The sequence below is a fragment of the Nicotiana tomentosiformis genome, chromosome 6, assembly GCF_000390325.3.
Source record: "Nicotiana tomentosiformis chromosome 6, ASM39032v3, whole genome shotgun sequence".
Classification (NCBI taxonomy): domain Eukaryota; kingdom Viridiplantae; phylum Streptophyta; class Magnoliopsida; order Solanales; family Solanaceae; genus Nicotiana; species Nicotiana tomentosiformis.
Window position 1 is genome coordinate 66,497,124 of NC_090817.1, and position 19,708 is coordinate 66,516,831.

A 19,708-nucleotide genomic window follows, 5' to 3' on the forward strand; every position below is an offset into this window, starting at 1 on the left:
AACGTGGTTCTCGACCCCCGAACGCGATCCCGGCTTAATCCCTTGGGCTTTTGTTTTTTTCAAAGCTCCTAATCACTCGAATTCATTCCATAACATCTACATAGCTCGAAATCCCTCCTACAAGGAATAAAACACATAATTAGTGCAAAACACTAGAGATTAAAGCTAAAACTCAATTAAAGTGTAGTAAATTAGAGTGTAATAATCGACTAAAATACGAGATTATAGCCTACCATCAACACCCCACACTTAACCCATTGCTTGTCCTCGAGCAATCAAACTACACTCTATAAAGACACGACATTTTTAAACAACTCTCCTAAATCATCATACCAAGAATATTTAACATAGATTAAGCACAATAGTGTAAAATTCTAGCCTCAAGAATTGACTCACAAGTACCATGCATTATTTGTAACCCACTCACTTACTCCAACCTAGAGGTTAAGCATTACCTTTCCTTCATGAATCAAGTGCCCTCACTCAATAATAGAGAGTAGTTCCACACATAATGAAATTAAGAACAATTAGGAACTCCAGATATAAAGAATTCACTTGCTCTCTGAAATAACATTCATATGCCACAAAAGATGCATCATAGGATTGCCCGTAGTGTACTACTCAACTAATCGAGCCCATTCAGTCAAGGATCAAGTAGGGCTTTCATTGGTTGTAATGTAGGCTACGGGACGGGTAGGATATATTTAGATATAAGAGTGACTACACCCCCCTAAGTACTTTAATACATACATTTCATTGTTCAAACCCCACACTTATGTCAAACCATAACTCCACCTTCACATCAATATACATTAACTCCCAACTTCTTTAAGCACAATTACATCAAGATTCACCACTTTCAATGAACATTTTGCACAACAATACACTATTTTGTTTCTCATTCTTTTTCAATTCAAGTGGCTCTTACTTTTTCAATACATTGCACATTTCTTCTTATTTCATTAGTCCCGTTCAAAAGACAAACTAACCACCCCACACTTCAACTTTTACAAAGTTCATAACAATTTTAAGTGCTCACGAGAGGTAAAAGGTTCAAATAGATGGTCAATTCAAACAAATGGGTAAGACTTGTAATGTGGTTGCCAAAGAAATAGGATTACAATCTCAAAGGGGTTAACTACGATACATAATAATTAGATGGGTAAAAGCATATAACTGGCTCAACAAGGAAACACCTAAATCACTTCCAAGACTGAATAAAACTACTATTTGGCTTTGTAAACACACATGGCAAGTTCTAGACATCAAATGCAATGTACAAAATACACAAAACCTCACACACATATGGCACATAACTCACTCAGGATCGAATTCATCAAGACACTCTAGTCAAAGCAGTTAAGCAAAGTTAAAATCATACAGTTTAGGGTACTTATACAAGAGTAAAAAACTGAGCCTAAGCGTCACAAATAAGACACTCACTACTCTCAAGGCATAATAAAGTCAAGAAATATTGTCTTCAATTCAAACCATAGCACAAGGTTTCCTACTTCTAGATATAAAAACTGACTACATATTGTTCAAACAAAACCCTTGGAAAAGAAACCGTGGTACAAAGAAAAACCAATGGGAAATTATTACACTAACTACAAAAGAAAATCTTTTTGTCTTTTTCTTTCGACTTTAATCCCTCAATAAACCTGTCGAATGATATCCATTGTCGGGAAAAATCAAAATCTTTTCAAATTTTATGTTTTGTTTTTCAAATTTTTTCTATCTCTAACTACTAAAACAACAAAAACTAACACATATAAATACAACATACAATTATACCCTACCCAATACTTTAAGTTGTGGCATGTCCCCATGACACGCAATTAAAAAGCATAAGGTAAAGAAAACTTCCCTGAATATCTAGTCAGGGTCTGAATCAAAGTCGGGCTCCATTCCTCTTGCCCGAACTAGTGCACATATTCATGCAGACAGTTTATTCTCAGCCTTCTTGAGGTACACCCCACACTTATATTTTTCAATCATTGGAGCCTTCTCCTTCGAACTCTTCACTTTTCACTCAACACTTCCAGCTGGCTTCTCCTTTCTCACCCCTGTTTCTATATTTATCTCGAAAGTCACCGTTTCCTCACCCACTCTAAGCATGCATTTTCTATCATATATATCCAATATTGCTCTACCCGTTGCTAAGAATGGTCTTCCTAAGATAAGGGGGACCTCTTTGTTCTCCTCCATAGTCACCACTATGAAATCTACAGGAAATACAAACTTATCTACCCGAGCTAAGACAGCTTCAACTATCCCCTCAGGTATCAAAGTTGTTTGGGAGTGCCAGCTGCAAAGATATTGGTGCAGACCTTATCTCTCCAATCTCATTCTCCATCTTTCTGTAAATAGACAAAGGCATTAAATTAATTGAGGCACCCGAATCATATAAAGACTTATCAAAATTAATAGTGCCTAACGAGCAAGGTATAGTAAAACTCCCCAGATATCCACACTTTTGTGGGAGTTTATCTTGCAAGATTGCACTGCAATGCTCTGTGAGCTTGACCACTGAGGTCTCTTCTATCTTCCTCTTCTTTGTAAGGATCTCCTTTAAGAACTTGGCATAAGTTGGCATTTGTGAGAGCACTTCTGTGAATGGCAAATTTACATTAACTTATTTCAGCACATCTAGAAATTTCTCAAATTATTTATCCATCTTTTCTCGATACAACTTTTGGGGAAAAGGTAGAGCATGCATGTGCTCGCTCTCATTCCGATCCTCCTTTATCGAAGTGCCCTCCTTCATCTTTTTGTCAGCTCCATTTTTGCCTTTATTCTTCTTATCAATTTTATTTTTCAGCTGCTCCCCACTTTCTTTTTCAGGTACCATCTTTTTTTTGGATTGGAGTGGGATCTTTCAACACTTGCCCGCTTCACAATGTCACACCATTCACTATTTCTTTAGGGTTTCTTTCAGTTTCAGCTAGCAGAGTACCTGGGATTCTCTCAGACAATACAGTTATAATTTGCCCTACTTGCTTCTCCAAGTTTCGCAACCCTGTGCCAAGTTCTTTGATAGCTGCACCATGAGCATCTAATCTCTCATCTGTCTTGACAATGAAAGACTTCATCAGATCATCTAGCCCAGGCTGAGTGGAATGTTGAGGCTGAAACTGCGGCCTATGCTGATTCACAAAACCCTAAGCTCTTGTCCCTGAAATTTGGGGTTGTTTTGTTTCCATGCATTTGTAGTACCCCCAGGTGAACTCCACGAAAAACCGGGGTGCTCCTGACCCATTTCCATGAAGTTGTAATTCCCAACAGCATTAACTTCCTCAATTGAGGCTTGGCACTTATGAGTAGGGTGTCCTCTTTCACATATATCACAAGCTGCGTGAGGCTCACTATGTACTGAAGCTAAGGTCAGCTTCCTTATTTCCTTGGCCATGGCATCAAGCTACACATGCACCGATGTGTTAGCATCAACTTGGTGAACACCAGTTGATCCTCTTCTTTCAACACTCACCGAAGGTGTGATGACCCAAAAGGTCATCTTATGTTTTAGAACTCGAATCTGGGCTCTTAACCTTAAAAATCTCATTTTTACCCTCTTCGATTTGCGTGCACAGTCCGGGCAGGTTTTCGAAAAGCTTTTATGTTAAAAACTGATAAAAATAAGAATTTTTACCTTAAACGTTAATTTTAGTTGACTTCGGTCAACGTTTTTGGTAAATGGTCCCGGATTTGTGCTTTGACAGGTAGGTCCGTATCGAATTATGGGACCTGGGCGTATGCCCGGAATCGAATTCGGAGGTCCCTAGCTCAAGTTATGAATTTTTGATGAAAATTAAAAGTGTGAAAATTAATTATTTTTAAGAATTAATTGATGTTTGGCATTGTTAGTACCAGGTCCGTATTTTGATTCTGGAGCCCGGTATAGATTCATTATGATATTTAAGATATGTCTGTGAAATTTTGTGAGAAACATAGTTGATTTGACGTGATTCGGACGTCCAGTTGAGAAAATAGAAATTTTAAAGTGTTCTTGAGAATTTCATTTGATTTGGTGCTAAATTTAGAGTTCTAGGTGTTAGTTTGGTGATTTGATCATGCGAGCAGGTCCGTATGATGTTTTTAGACTTGCTTGCATGTTTGGTTTGGAGCCCGGAGGGCTCGGATTCCATTCGGGCGATGTGCGAGTTGAGTTCAAACCTCAACAAGGCTGCTGGTGCACCAAATCTGGTGTGCCCGCACCTGCGAGCCTTTGGTCACAGGTGCGAGCGAAAGCCCCAGCTGGACTTCGTTTTTACGCAGATGCTGACTTTTCTCCGTAGGAGCGGGACCGCAGAAGCGGGACCGCAGAAGCGGAACCCTATCCGCAGGTGCGACCCCAGTTGGCCGAGCCCTTTTTCGCAGAAGCGCACAAACTGTCCGCATATGCAGATGCGCAGGTGCGACCAAAGCACCGCAGGTGCGAAGGTCGCGAGGCAGTGAGCATTTAATTCGGACTCCAGCCATTTTTCTTCTCGTTTTCAAAATGATAGGAGGCCTAGGGAGATTTTTCAAAGACATTTTCTGCCCAAAATCATAGGTAAGTGTTCCTTAACTCGTTTCTTTCAATTACCCATTACATTTATTGAAAAGGTTAGGGTAGAAAATAGGGATTTCGGGAATTTGGGGATTTAGACCTCAATTTGAGGTCGGATTCCAAAACTAATTACATATTCGGGCTCGGGGGTAAATGGGTAAAAGGATTTTGGTCCGAACCTCGGGTTTTGACCAAGCGTGCCCGGGGTCGTTTTTCGACTTTTTGGAGGAAAATTTGGAAAATTTAATTTTTGCAATATTATTGATTCCTTTAGCAATATTTGATGTTAGTGAGTCATTTTTGAATAGATACGAGTGGTTTGGAGGTGAATTCCAAAGAAAAAGCTATGTTTGAGAATTAAGTGGCCTTCGGAGCGAGGTAAATGTTGTGTCTAACCCTGACTTGAGGGAATTAGGAACCTTAGATTATTTGCTAAGTGAAATTCATGTGAGCGGTATATATGTGAGGTGATGAGTAACTATACGCCGCCAATTCACCTGTTTTTTTTTTTTTTTTTCATGTTTCTCTGTTTTTTTGATATTGTCTCATTCCTATGCCAAATTGCTACGTGTTATACTAGTGTTGTTCAAATTATCGTTCTTATTATGTTTTCAGAAAAGTTTTGGTGATAATTGAGTTTTTATTTCAAAGTTAAGATTGATATTATAGAACCAAATGTTGAAGTAAGGTTTGTACTTGTTATTCTATCTCCCTGTTATTATTTATGCATTGCATTATGGTAAGGGAGACTGTTAATGCACGAAGGGTGATGCCGTGCCATGATATGAAAGTAAAAGCATGAAGGGTGATGCCGTGCCATTTCTATTAATTTTATGGTGAGATTGAGAGTAAAAGCACGAAGGGTGATGTCGTGCCATGATATGAGAGTAAAAGCACGAAGGGTGATACCGTGCTATTTCTATTAATTTTATGGTGAGATTGAGAGTAAAAGCACGAAGGGTGATGCCGTGCATTCTTCTTTACTATATTTATTATTCCTATTGATTCATGGTATATTGACTACTCCGGTGATCATTCTGTTGTAGTTCTTTATCTTATATTCCCCTTAGTATGTCTCCCCTCCCGACATTTCCTGTTTAGTTCTTCATTCATGTTATTTGCGTATACACTGTTAAATTATACAGGTTGATTGTAGGTGCCTTACCTTAGCCTCGTCACTACTTCGTCGAGGTTAGGCTCGACACTTACCAGTACATGGGGTCGGTTGTACTGATGCTGCACTCTGCACTTTCTGTGTAGATTTTGATACCAGCTCAGGTTGATCGAGATTTGCTATTGGTCCGCTGTCCGGAGACTCAAGGTAGATCTGTCGGCATTCACAGACCTTGAAGTCTCCGTCTATCTTTTTATGTCCTACTGTTTTCTTTCATTCAGACATTTGTATTTCTTTTAGACTATTACTTGTAGTAAATTCTAGAATGCTTGTGAATTGTGACTCCAGATCCGGGTGGTAGTAATTAATACAGTTTTATGAAATTTTGCACTTATTATATTTTATTTTAGTTAATTATTGTTATTTACTGAATGGAAATAAGGAATTGGTTTAATGATTTTCTAACGTTGGCTTGCCTGGCAAGTAAAATGTTAGGCGCTATCACGGTCCCGTCGGTGGGAAATTTCGGGTCATGACAGAAGGCCACTGGTTTGCGTGTTCAGATAACCCATATAGAATTGTGACTATCTCCTCTGGAGTCTTCTTAATCAACGGGCCTCCAGCTGCATTGCTCAATGTTCTGCATGAGGCTGGTGTCAATCTATACCAAAAATACTGGAGTTGCATCCAGAGTTCAATTCCACTATTTTGACACTTTCGCACTATTTCCTTAAACCTCTCCCAAGCTTCAAACACAGTTTCAGTGTCGTTCTGGCAAAAGTTATGGATTTCTCTTCTAAACTTGCTCGTCTTAGCTGATGAAAAATATTTATCAAGAAATTTTCTGGTCATCTCATCCCATGTTCTAATTGATCATTGGGGCAACCTTTAAAGCCAAGCTTTGCATCATCTTTGAGTGTGAATGTGAATGCCCTTAAGTAAACTGCATCTTGTGACACACCATTGTATTGAAAGGTGTTCATAATCTCCTTTAATTCCATGAGATGGTTGTTTGGATCTTCGTTCATCTTCTCTCTGAAGACACAATAGTTTTGAAGGGTTCGGACGAACCCTTGCTTTAGCTCAAAATTGTTAGCTGCAACTGGAGGGGGTCTAATACTTGATAAACCTTGATTGTAGACCGGTCTAGCATAATCATCAAGTGGTCTTCCAGCCCCGGGAGGTATATTTCCGAACTGGTCTCCACCCAAGGGATGATTCTGAGCAATTCTCCGAGCCCTCTCCTCTTCATAAACAAGTTGTACATTTTGAAGAGCAGCTTCCTCCGCATCTCGTGCAGCTTTTTCTCGTTGTTGGGCTGCCTCTCTTGCAGCCAAATCCACATTATCATCACCTCCAGCCATGATTTCTTTGGTTGAGGATTGCCCAACCTTCTCTATATTCTCGGGGAGATTTCTTTCCTTCCTCAGCTGTCGCAGTTGTTTCTCGATTTCTGGTTCGTATGGTAGCACTTCCTTCCCAGAAGATCGAGTCATGCACCAATCTAACCTGTAGCCTGCACACAGTCAAAGAACACCAAGCATAAAAAGAGAAAGGTAAAATAAAACAAAAACAAAAATTCCATAATTAGCACTACAAACTATTTCAAAACACTATTGATTGCCAATCCCTGGCAATGACACCAAAATTTGACGAGCGTAAAACACACACTTAAATATACTCGCTAGTCGAATATAGTATAATATAATATCTTATCCACAGGGATTGGAGTTAAACAATATTATCATAGTTTGTCGCTAGATTGCTATCCAAGATAATCAACAATTTAGAATTATGTGATTTAAAACTAAAATTTCCTAGAATCTAAAGCTAATTGACGAATGACAATCGAACAAAAGTGAGCAAGGAACATATCAAGGGGAGAAAATAGGGATTGATTGGATAGGTGCAAGATAAATGTCTGGGATTTGACTCTAGTTAATTCACTTCTAATGTTCAAGTGAGTCTCTCGAGTTCACTCAATTATTAGTTCAAACGTTTAGTAGAAACTCCTCTCTTGATAAAGTCTCAACCTCACAATATGAACTAATTTAAGCTCAGTGAAGATATGCAAAAATTCATAGTGGATTGATCTTTAGGAGAACCTCTCTCGATTACCCTCCTAACTAGGGTTAAACAATAATTCAACTAGCCTCTTTCGATTACTAAGAAGAATTAATGAACTCACCCAACAAGATAATGCAAAGATAAAACAAGTTATGCCTCTCTCGATTATATGAACATGTGAATATAGATGCAACTATTAAAACATCCTAAATGATTCAATACATAAAACTAGAGTTATCATCCACAAACAAATATCAATACACCAAATCCATCAAACCCTAAAGAGAATTACTCCATAGATATGGAGCAATTCACCACAAATATGTTTAAAGAAAAGAAAAACTTAAAACGATCCAAACTCTTGTCTTGAGTGAGGATTGAATGATGAATTCCGTGTGCTCTTGCTTCTCCCCTCCTCCTTAGCATCCTTAGGTCTTAGATGTGTCAAAAGTTCAAAAATAACGTTTCTCCATGTATTTACACCAAGTAGGGTCGGGCCTAGATGAAAACACCTTCTCCTGATGAAATAGGATAAATACTCTGTAAATATTGCATAGGCGCACCGCATGGGGCGACGCGCTAGGCGGGGCGGTAGTGGGAAACTTCAAAGAGCTTATAATTTGATGGGAGCAGAAATTTGCACAGATGCGGTGCCCCACGTGCCGCTCCACGTGCCGCGGGTATGGAAAATTCTTAGAGTACGGATTTGTTTCTTGCTTTTTTGATATCCAGACGTGGTTCTCGACCCCCGAACGCGATCCCGATTTAATCCCTTGGGCTTTTACTCAGACTTCAAAGCTCCAAATCACTCAGATTTATTCCATAACATCTACATATCTCGAAATCCCTCCTACAAGGAATAAAACACATAATTAGTGCAAAACACTAGCAATTAAATCTCAAACTCAATTAAAGTGCAGTAAATTAGAGTGTAATAAGCTCTAAAACGTGAGATTATAGCCTACCATCAATAACCAATACCTCGTATTCACCAACCTCGTCAAATCATCAATACGAGAATAGATAAAGGACTCCCACAATTGGACACAATATAATAAAGTGCACAAGGAAGGTAAAGACAACAAAGGCAAGTAAAGACATGAATCAATGAAGATACACAATTAATATTAGTATCCACCTATCACCATCCAACAACGAAGAGTACATCATATTTTTGAAAGAATATAAGGACATCTTTGCCTGGTCCTACAGTGACATGATAGGGTTGAGCACATCCGTAGTAGCCTATAAGCTACCTACCAACCTAATGTGTCCACCGGCAAAGAAGAAACTCAGAAAATTCAAGCTAGACATGAGTTTGAAAATAAAAGAGGAGGTTACCAAGGAGATCAATGACAAGGTCCTTCGAGTGGTCGAGCATCTGACTTGGATATCTAATACGTATCCGTACCAAAGAAAGATGGGAAGGTCAGGGTATGCATCGACTATAGATATCTGAAATGAGTAAGTCCTAAGGATGATTTCCCGCTGCCAAACATACATATCTTGATTGATAATTGTGCCAAGCATGAAGTCCAATCCTTTGTTGATTTCTTTGCGGGATATCACCAGATCTAGATGGATGAAGAAGACGTAGAGAAAACAGTCTTCATCATGCTATGGGGTGTGTATTGTTATAAAATGATGCCATTTGGTTTAAAGAATGCCGAAGCTACTTACATGAGGGCCATGACTACCCTTTTTCATGATATGATACATAAGAAGATCGAAGATTATATGGATGACGTAATCATCTAATCCAAGAAGATCCTAGATCAAATAGTTGATCTAAGAAAGTTTGACCGCCTGCGGAGATACAATTTGAAACTGAACCCCACAAAATATGCCTTCGGGGTCCCCATCAGAAAGCTACTAGGTTTCATTGTCAGCCACCGAGGAATCGAGCGAGACCCGTCAAAGATCAAAGCCATCCAAGATCTGTTGCCGCCAAAGAACAAGAAAGATGTGATGATCTTCTTGGGTCGTCTCAATTACATCAGCCATTTCATAGCGCAGTCAACGATAATATGTGAGCCAATCTTAAGGATGTTGAGAAAAGATGCTGCAACATGATGGACTGAAGAATGCCAAAAGGCTTTTGATAAAATCAAGGAGTATTTGTCCAAACCTCATGTGCTGGTCCAACTGAAGCCCGGGAGACCTTTACTATTGTACTTTTCCATGTTGGATGGAGTATTTGGATACGTCTTAGGACAATATGACGAGATCGGAAGGAAAGAGCAAGCCATATACTACTTGAGCAAAAAGTTCACACCCTATGAAGCTCTGTACTCTTTATGGAGCGCACTTGCTGCACCTTGACATGGATAGCCCGGAAACTAAGGCACTATTTTTGCGTCTACACCACATACCTCATATCAAGAATGGATCCCCTAAATTATATTTTCCAGAAACATATGCCTACTGGCAAGTTGGAAGATATTGCTGAGTGAGTTCGACATTGTTAATGTTACCCAAAAGGCAGTCAAAAGGCAAGCATTGGTCGATCACCTGGCAGAAAACCCTGTGGGTAGAGAGTACAAACCATTGAAGACATATTTTCCCGATGAGGAGACATCTTTCATATGGGAAGATATTTGCGAAGATTATGATGGTTGGAGAATGTTCGGCATCAGAATTATCCTGGTATCGAAAACCGGCCAACACTATCCGGTATCCGCCAAGCTCAGGTTCCCATGTACCAAACATATGGTGGAATATAAGGCTTGCATTATGGGACTTATGTTGGCAATCAACATGAACATCCAGGAATTATTGGTAATTGGAGACTCAGACTTGTTGATACATCAGGTACACGGGGATTGGTCCAGCAAGAATACCAAGATATTTCCATACTTGAATTGCATGCAGGGATTGATCAAGAGATTTGTAAAGAAGAATTCAAGCATGTTCCCCTAATTCAGAACGAGTTTGTAGATGCATTGGCCACCCTGTCTTCCATGATATAACATCCAGATAAGAATTATATCGACCCCATCCTGATAGAGATGTGCAAACAACCTGCCTACTATGCTCATGTCGAAGTAGAATTTGATGGGAATCAATGGTTTCATGATATCAAGGAGTACCTGGAATAGGGAGAATACCTAGAAAAATCCACACATACTCAAAAGCGCAAATTACGGAGACTAGCCAATCATTTCTTTTGGAGTGGAGGAATTCTATATAGACGGACTCCTGATCTCGGGTTGTTAAGATGTGTGGATGCCAAAGAAGCATCAAGGCTACTTTAAGAGATACATGCCAGAACATGCAGACCTCATATGAAAGGATTATTTCTAGACAAGAAGATACTAAGGGCATGATACTTCTGGATGACTATGGAGACTGACTGCATCAAGTATGTGCAGAAATGCCACCTGTGTCAGGTACATGCTGACATGATACGGGTTCCACTCCAATAAAGTCAATGTGACGAGCTTGCCTTGGCCTTTTGCCGCTTGGGTAATGGATGTCATTAGCCCAATCGAGCCTGTTTCCTTCAATGGACACAAATTTATCATGGTAGCCATTGATTACTTCACCAAATGGGTCGAAGCCGCCTCCTACAAAGCCATGACAAAGAAGGTCATAGCAGATTTTGTTCGAGATCGTATTGTCTGCCGATTCGGGGTGCCCGATTCAATTATCACTGACAATGACACCAACATCAATATTGTTCTGATGCAAACCATGTTCAGGCATTCAAGATCAAGCACCGCAACTCCACCGCATATAAACCTCAGATGAATGACGCCTTGGAAGCTGCCAACAAGAATATTAAGAAGATACTAAGGAAGATGATGGATAACTACAAACAATTGCATGAGAAGTTACCATTTGCTTTGCTTGGATAAACTAGGGAAACACCCTATCTATTGGTTTATGGTACTAAAGTCGTTATACCCATCGAGGTAGAAATTCCTTCAATACGGGTCATACAAGAAGCTGAGCTTAGTGATGCAGAATGGGTACATAGTTGATATGATCAGTTGGCTCTCATCGACGGGAAAACAATGAACATGGTGTGTCATGACCAACTTTACAAGAACAGAATGGCAAGGTCTTTCAATAAGAAGGCTAGACCAAGAAAGTTCACACCAGGGCAACTAATTTCGAAGCGAATCTTCCCACATCAAGATGAGGCAAAGGGTAAATTGTCACCAAACTGGCAAGGTACTTACATGATTCACCGAGTGTTGACAGGATGAGCACTCATACTAGCATAAATGGATGGAAAAATATGGATAAAGCCTATTAATACGGAAGTCGTCAAAAGATATTATGTCTAAGATTGTATTCACACTTTCTTCTTGATGTAACATAAACTACGCTTGACTGATTCCCGTTTAAGAGGGGATACATAGGCAGCCCTGTGGGTTTGGTTACATTATAATAAAATTTCCATTTTCTTCCATGATCAAAGGATTAGGGCAAACTTTGAATTTCATCAGATCCGATATCATCACACCAAGAGTCACTAGAAAAGGATTCTTGGAAATATATATTAGGGCATCACAATCCTAACATAGGACAAGGACGTTGCAATGTCTCAAAATGTGTCAGAGTCTATGATTTGACAAAACTGTCCATTTTACGCATTGTCACACATTTTAATAACTGCATTCTTTATGACTGACCCATTACAAAATGCATATTTTCGAAACTCAATTTTTGTGATAGCCAAAGGCTACCTAGGCTAGCTCAAAGAACATAAGTGTCAAGCTCAGAAGCTTGAGGCTAGCTCTGCCTCCATCTTTACAATGCTAAACATTGTCTGCATCTGCATTAGGGTCAAGCATGACCCTTCTACTTGCATAGGGCTAAGTTCTGCCCTCATACTTGCATGAGGTTAAGCTCTGTCTCCATCATTACATAAGGCTATTCATTGCCTTCCTCTGCATAGGACTAAGCACTATCCTTATTACTTACATAGAGCTAAGCACTGCCCTTATTATTTGCATAGGTCTAAGCACTGCCTTCATACTTGCATAAGGCTAAGCTGTGCCTCCATCATTTCATAAGGCTAAGCAGTCTTCCTCTGTATAGGGATAAGCATTGACCTCATTATTTGCATAGGGCAGCACTGACCTCATACTTGCATTAGGCTTATCTCTACCTCTATCATTGCATAAGGCTAGGCATTGCCTTCCTCTGCATAAGGCTAAGCACTGCCCTCATCATTTACATAGGACTAAGCACTGTCCTCATACTTGTATGAGGCTAAGCTATGCCTCAATCATTGCATAAGGCTAAGCATTGCCTTTCCCTGTATAGGGCTAAGCACTACACTCATCATTTGCATAGGGATAAGCACTGTCCTCATAGTCGTACAAGGCTAAGCACTGCCTTCCTCCATTCCTGCATAAGGCTAAACCCTGCCTTCATCACTTGCATATGGCTAAGCACTACATATCGCTTTTTTAGAATAGTCAAGTATTGCCACATCCTTGCATTTCATGGGCTGAGATATCTCCACATTATCCGAAGGCGTCATAGTCCAAAGGCATCAAATTCATAGCCCAATGACACCATTCCATGGCCTAAGGATCTCAAAGATGCACATCGTTATTCAAAGGCGTCATAGTCCGAAGGCACCATCCTCATGGCCCAAGGGCACCATTTCATAGCCTAGCGAATCCCTTCATTATAAGTTTCATGGACCTGGACGTCATAGTCTAAGGACATCATTTGCATCGTCCGAAGATATCTTACATGATCCGAAGGGAATTTGCATGATGTTCAAATTATTGCACTTGCAACAATGGTATTATAACTGTTATGTATGCGTGTGTTTTTGTATTCACTGTATTCTAAGATTTGCAGGTAACACGAAAGGTAACTGTTATTCAAATAGGAGCAATTCTCACTCTGGTTTCCATTCAAATGTTCACGTTCCTTTAATATCTCCAAGTAACCTCCAACCAATAGTTGAGCATTTCCTTTTTCGTAACTATTCCCCAATTACATCACCTCACGCGTCCGTAAAGATCGATTCCGCATTATTGTCATCTTTACTCTCCATATGTGATATCAACCATTCACGACACCGTCCTATCCAGAGAAAATTATTCTTTAAAGTTTGCAATCTTTCTACATTGATTTCATAGGCCTTATTCGCCTTTGGATCCAAAACTACACGCGGCCTGATTCTCAGGATATGTATGTAGCTCAAGGACCAGGGTTTGACCCCCATATTTTTAAACATCTCATTCGGACAAAATTGACTATTATCTTGATGTCTTTACTAGACAAAAGCCTTTGAGGGTTGATATATTTTGTAATGTATTTTTATGTTTTAAGGTGTATTCATGGGATATTTCCCTACATTATTACTCCATGAAATGCTTTAAATATCAATCTATTATTTTCATAGCATTTATTATCATGAAAGTTTTATACAAATAATTTTAATTGATAAATATTTATTTATTATTCTCTTAAAATTATTTCCGAGTGATTGGTTATCCAAACTAGTTTTTACTATATTTTTATGCATATTGTATAATATTTACATCATTTCATACAATTGCATTTGCATTTTTATACAATTTACATATTATTTGCAATAATAGACGATATTTTACAATAATTATATTTATCATGCTATTTAGGTCAAAATGGTACTTTTACATTTTTACAATTATAATATACTATTTTAAAATTGTTAATTTCAAAAATAGAATTTTTATCATTTTATAGTCATTTTTATAATTTACTTTAATTAATTTTCATGTGTTTAAATTATGGCCTAATTAAGCTAATTTTCGGACTAAAACAGGCCCAACACCTGCGACCCAATACCCTGTAACCCATCTGTGACCCGTTATCTGCCCCACCTCACTCGTTAAAATATCAGCCTATATCCCCTTACCCGAAACCCTAGCCCATTCTCACCCCACAACCGCCTCTCAATCCTCTATACTCCCTTCCTCTCTATAAAACCCTAACCACCTCACTCACAAAATCTTCTCCGAATCTGTCCAGACCATGGAACCTTTCCATGATTCGCTTGCCTTATCTGTGTTATCTCGTCATTACTCATACGTTAATGGCATTACATAGTACTTGCTCGATTTTGGCAAGTACTATCTTTCAAAATCGGGCATGACCAACTTCAATCTTTGAATTCAGACAATAATTCGTCAATATAAATGCGAAGAGAGATGATTCTTACACTCACAGGCCAATTAACAATCTTGGAACCCTAGCTAGGGTTTGAAAGTTGATTTCTTTCCTTTACAGGTTGTTTCACTAATTGCATGTGATTTTTCTTTTCCTTGTTTATGCCTAATCAATTTCTTTCCTTGTTTGTTCGCCTAATCAAATACTATATAAACCCTTTTCCCCGTTTCCCCTAAAGAGACTTTTAGTCGCTAATATCTCTTATTCATACTAGTTCTATTTTGTCTGGTTCTCTAAGAACTACTGTTGTTTGGATTCTATTCTTGGCCGGCTGAAAGCCAAGGACTTCTTGGTACTGCTCAAAACCCTCCTATAGTACAAGCACTGTTCGGAGCCTTTGAGGCTTTTGTGAACTCTAAAATGCTGGAGACCCTGAGTTTCTCATTGATATCATTCATTTGTAACTGCTGTGGAACTACTGTTAAAACTCTTGTCTTCTCATTTTTGCTCATTTCTCTTTGCCACCAGTTCGTGCTCTTTAATCCTTTAGTTTAATTGTTACATGAATATGTTTAAATTACCTCTTTACTTGTTCATATTTATGTGCATTCTATATTCCACTACTGTCTAAACTTGGTTTTTTTGCAATATGTGAATCAAAATATTGTAGTGTGTTACATGCTTTGCTGCAATTTCATTGTCAAGGTATTGTTCTGAGGATTCAGGTCAAGTATTTTTCGTTTGAGTTTAATCATCTCTAATGTGGTCTATTTCACATGTAATTGCACTTACCTATGTGTATGTAATGGACCTATAGAACCCCTTTGTTCCTTTAGGAATTAGGTGAATACATGATGTTTGATTTGCTAATTGCTATACTTATAAACCATGTATATAGGATTGATTTGCCTTAGAATTTCATGATAAACCTCCCATATAGGAACTTATGTGTTCTTAGGATTAAGTCTAAATCATGTATACATGATGTTTTGTCTTAAACTTTCATGACCTTTCCTGCAAGAATTTCTGTTTACTTATGTGCCTAGGACTAAGTCTTGAACATTATAGAGGATATGTCTTTAAGGTATTCCAATAGATGTATGTTTTTCCTGAACATATGTGATTTTGTGCATTCTCTTAAGTATTGCACTCAAGGCATATGCATGTAAGATTTTCATGTAATTGGTAAAGTTGTTCTTGTCCTGTCTATGTGCTCTCAAATCTCCTAAAAATCCCACTTAGGGAATCATGTTTCTTGGTTGGTCTGTGAATCTCAAAGATTAAATTTTTGTGTGTATGTTTCTTGCATGAGTGCTAAGTTGTGTGAATAATGTGTTTGCATATCGTCCACTTACATCTTTGGTATCATGTTGGATGAATGAGTTTGTTTGGGAATTTGGGCTTGGCCTGGTTTGGGAACCACGTGCTTTGTCCGTCTAACCGCATGCACCTGGAGCTTGGGCCTGTTGGTTTCATGAAGTTCAAGGTTGTTGAAGGCCCATATTTGTCATTGGGTTATTTGTGTATTTGTATTGGGCATGTAATTATTCATTCTGGGTCTGTAATTATTTGTAAAATTGGTAATGGGGAAAATAGATAAAGAGGGGCCTGGGATAGTTTAATTCTCGCATACTTGGGTAGATAACATACCTATAGGTCCATATAACCTTGCCTTCTACTTGTCAATCATGCTTTATTACTGTGTATTACTGGTTAATGGATATCATACCCATAGGACCTTAAACTTGCCTATTTCTCCTAGAAATCATGAGTTTAGGACCTCACACAATTGGTAAGTAAACATTGCCTATGTGATTTACAGCTTCATCTAGAAATCATGTATGCAAGACTTATTACATGCTAATTTGCTCAACTATCTGCTACTACACTTAGAAATTATGTCTTAGGACTCAACTTAGCAATCATTTCTATAGAACCTTATGTTAAATAATCAAACTATTTGTGCTACCTTATTTTAAGAACTGTGCTCTTAATGCTTTACACCTAGAAGCCATGTCTATAGGATTGTAAGCAATAACTCTTACTACTTAACTGCTGAACCGTGTAAACTAATGAATCATCTAGAGATCATGCCTATAAAATTTAACAATGAAGTCTGCTTTTATTATGTTATCAATGTAGAAACCATGTCTATAGGTTTGATGTCCAATTGGACCATATTCTTTTACTATCACAACTTCACCTAGAGTTCATGTTTTAGGTCCAAATCGAGTAATTTGATAATGTGAACTAATTCATAAACTATCTGGCCTTATCTCACAAATAGAAAGCATGTTCATAGGACAATTCGCTTTTGATTCTGCCACTTCTTTACAACTGTTTAATTGGTAATTGCTTGACATTCATTTGCAAAGGTAAATGTGTGTCTAGTTATGCTAATTGTGCTTCTCTGAAGTCCTGTTTGTTTAAATCTTTGGCGCCTAGTCCTTTAATTTTGAGACGCCTAGGATGAGTCTAGAACCACCCATATAGTTGTCCAACACCACCTGGACAATAGGCATGGGATGGGTAGGCACATTTACGGTACGACTTAGAATTGAATTAGTACGCTTTAGGTAAACAACTTAAAGATAATAATCGGGTAGCTGGAGATGATAGTCTGTGCTCACTGAATAATATGAGAAACCATTGCACTTAAAGGTTGCAAAGTATTATTTATGTTGTATGAGGTGATTCTTCAGGATAAAAAATTTAGGACCCCCCACCGTGTATGATTGCCCCGATATATTTTTGTAATTAGTATTTAGATTTGTTTAAGTATGTTTAACAACTTTATAACCAAAGGTTGTACCAATTCATATTAGCCAATGAATGAAGTATGTTCTGTCAAATTATTGTTTTTGCATTACTTCCGTACTACTTCTTTAAATTAGTTAATTGTTAGTAATTGGACTATATGCGATCATTTTGCTCTACCTAGAATAATTACTTGCTTTGAACGTTTATTCCCTTAGCTTAACAATGTATTAATTTGCATGCTCACTTAGGATAATTATTTAATAATTTAATATTCCCACATAGTATAAAATTCAGTTGGGAACCACAGTTTTGGACCTCGAGGACCGCCTAACACTTCTTTTCAAGGTAATTTGAGCCCTTACTCGATCTCTGGTGACACAGACTAGTTAAGACAGAGTTATTTATAAATAGGTTCCCTAACGCACCTCAAAAGCATTAGGTTATGACTATCCTCTTTTAATAATCATTTAAAAGAGTTGTTACATGTCGAAACCCGCTTCCGCGAGAAAATGGGGCATGACACTTCCTACTTTCCGGTGACTAAACTTTAGGGTATTGGGAAGTAGATTAGACTCCTTTTCTTTGAAGAATAGTTCCTGAACAGTTTCTGACACTTGAAAGGACGCACGTCTCTTTGAATTTAATGAGTCGAATATGTGTTCTCCCGTGATTCAAGAAAATACTTTTGCCAGTTATCAAGGTAATGATGGCTTTGCATTCTGCCACCTATAAACTTCTCCCCTTCTTACCACTTTTACCTTTCACTTTTACAAATCTTTGTTCTTCGAATTTTCTTAGAACTTTTCTGCAACTCCCTCTTTCTCAGTAAAACTTTCATATTCAGAGTTTCTATCACCATGTCTTCTACTACCTCTTCCCCCAGTTACTTAGGCACTTACATCGACGGCGACCCATCCAAGAAGAATAAATACAAGGAAGCCGATGCCAGTCCTCTTACTATTAGCACAATCATCCCCTCACAACTAAATTGTGAGATGGATATCCATGTTCAACATTAATCCCCTAACCTTAAAAATGATAGGAATAGACATATCAGTAGATATCCTTCTTCCATTCGTTCTGCTAGTATTTCCATTATGAAATAAGATTGTGGCTAGAATAACATTAATGTTTTAGCCCCTAATGAATTGGAAAGGTCACTTTTCATAAACCAGGTTACATGTACATCTACACGTACCCTTTCACTTTAAGAATGGGCCGAGAAAACGATCCCATCATTTTATAATTTTGCCAAAACTACCAAGTTCGCTTGGCTCAAGTTGGTCCGTCAATATGGAAAGCGGCAGCTTGCCTTCGGTTTCTGTACTCTTGGGTCGGGTATCAACCTTTACACCCCAAAGATATTTTGTGGAGGCATGATCAAACTCACCAAACGCAGTCACTATGTTATCGTCACCACCGTTGATCATGATAGTGGCCGTAGTTGGATGGAGAGGTCCGTTATTATTGCTACCGGACACAGTGGTTCTTGATGAAGATAAAATTGAGGACGATGATGAAGCAGTTTGTTGTCAAAGTAAAAGAAGAAGAGGAATTTCCCCAGCTCAACCAGATGTCATCCAGGGACTCTTTACAAGGTCAGAAATGGTTGAAAATGCTAAGTCCTGTTTCCGGGATCCATTTCTCACTTTTGATCAAAGGGGTTCCACTTCTGATATTGCTTCATCTCCTACTTCAACACCAGCTGCCGCACACTAGCTCTTGCCTCTCCATCCCTCCAATTGAACAAGTGGAAGATGTTCGTTTACCTTGGACACCCGATCATAGGAACATTGTAAACACTTTCCTGGCACCCATCCGAAACCCCAATGGTAAACGTAGTGTTACCTTTTCAATTTTGAATAAGTGCCACTTTCTTTCTAAGACGACGGGAGTTGCCAACTACTTGAAGCCTTTGGCTTCGAACAAGGACCGGAGAAAGATGGGGGTTTTTTCTGCAAAATGTCTGATCAATAACAACATGCACTTTGCTGCTCAGATATCATCTTATTCTTATCGTTTCCTTTTTTTGTTGCTAACAATTATCTTCAGTAACTTTATTCTTTGAATTTTCAGGCTAACCTCCTTGCCTC

The 19,708-nt window shown here is 38.5% G+C and overlaps 1 protein-coding gene across 1 annotated transcript; it reads left to right on the top strand.

Annotated features, from left to right (window-relative positions):
• Positions 1 to 11,198: 11,198 nt before the first annotated feature.
• Positions 11,199 to 11,587, top strand: LOC138894137 (uncharacterized). The gene is made up of 2 exons (XM_070178817.1): positions 11,199 to 11,348; positions 11,432 to 11,587. Exons 1-2 carry the CDS (start codon positions 11,199 to 11,201, stop codon positions 11,585 to 11,587), a joined length of 306 nt encoding a protein of 101 aa, XP_070034918.1.
• The last annotated feature ends 8,121 nt before the right edge of the window (positions 11,588 to 19,708 follow it).

Coding starts and splice junctions, on each gene's coding strand:
- LOC138894137 (XM_070178817.1), top strand. CDS start 11,199: ATGGATGTCATTAGCCCAATCGAGCCTGTTTCCTTCAATGGACACAAA. Junction 11,349..11,431: donor ATTTTGTTCGAGATCGTATT/GTCTGCCGATTC, acceptor AACCATGTTCAG/GCATTCAAGATCAAGCACCG.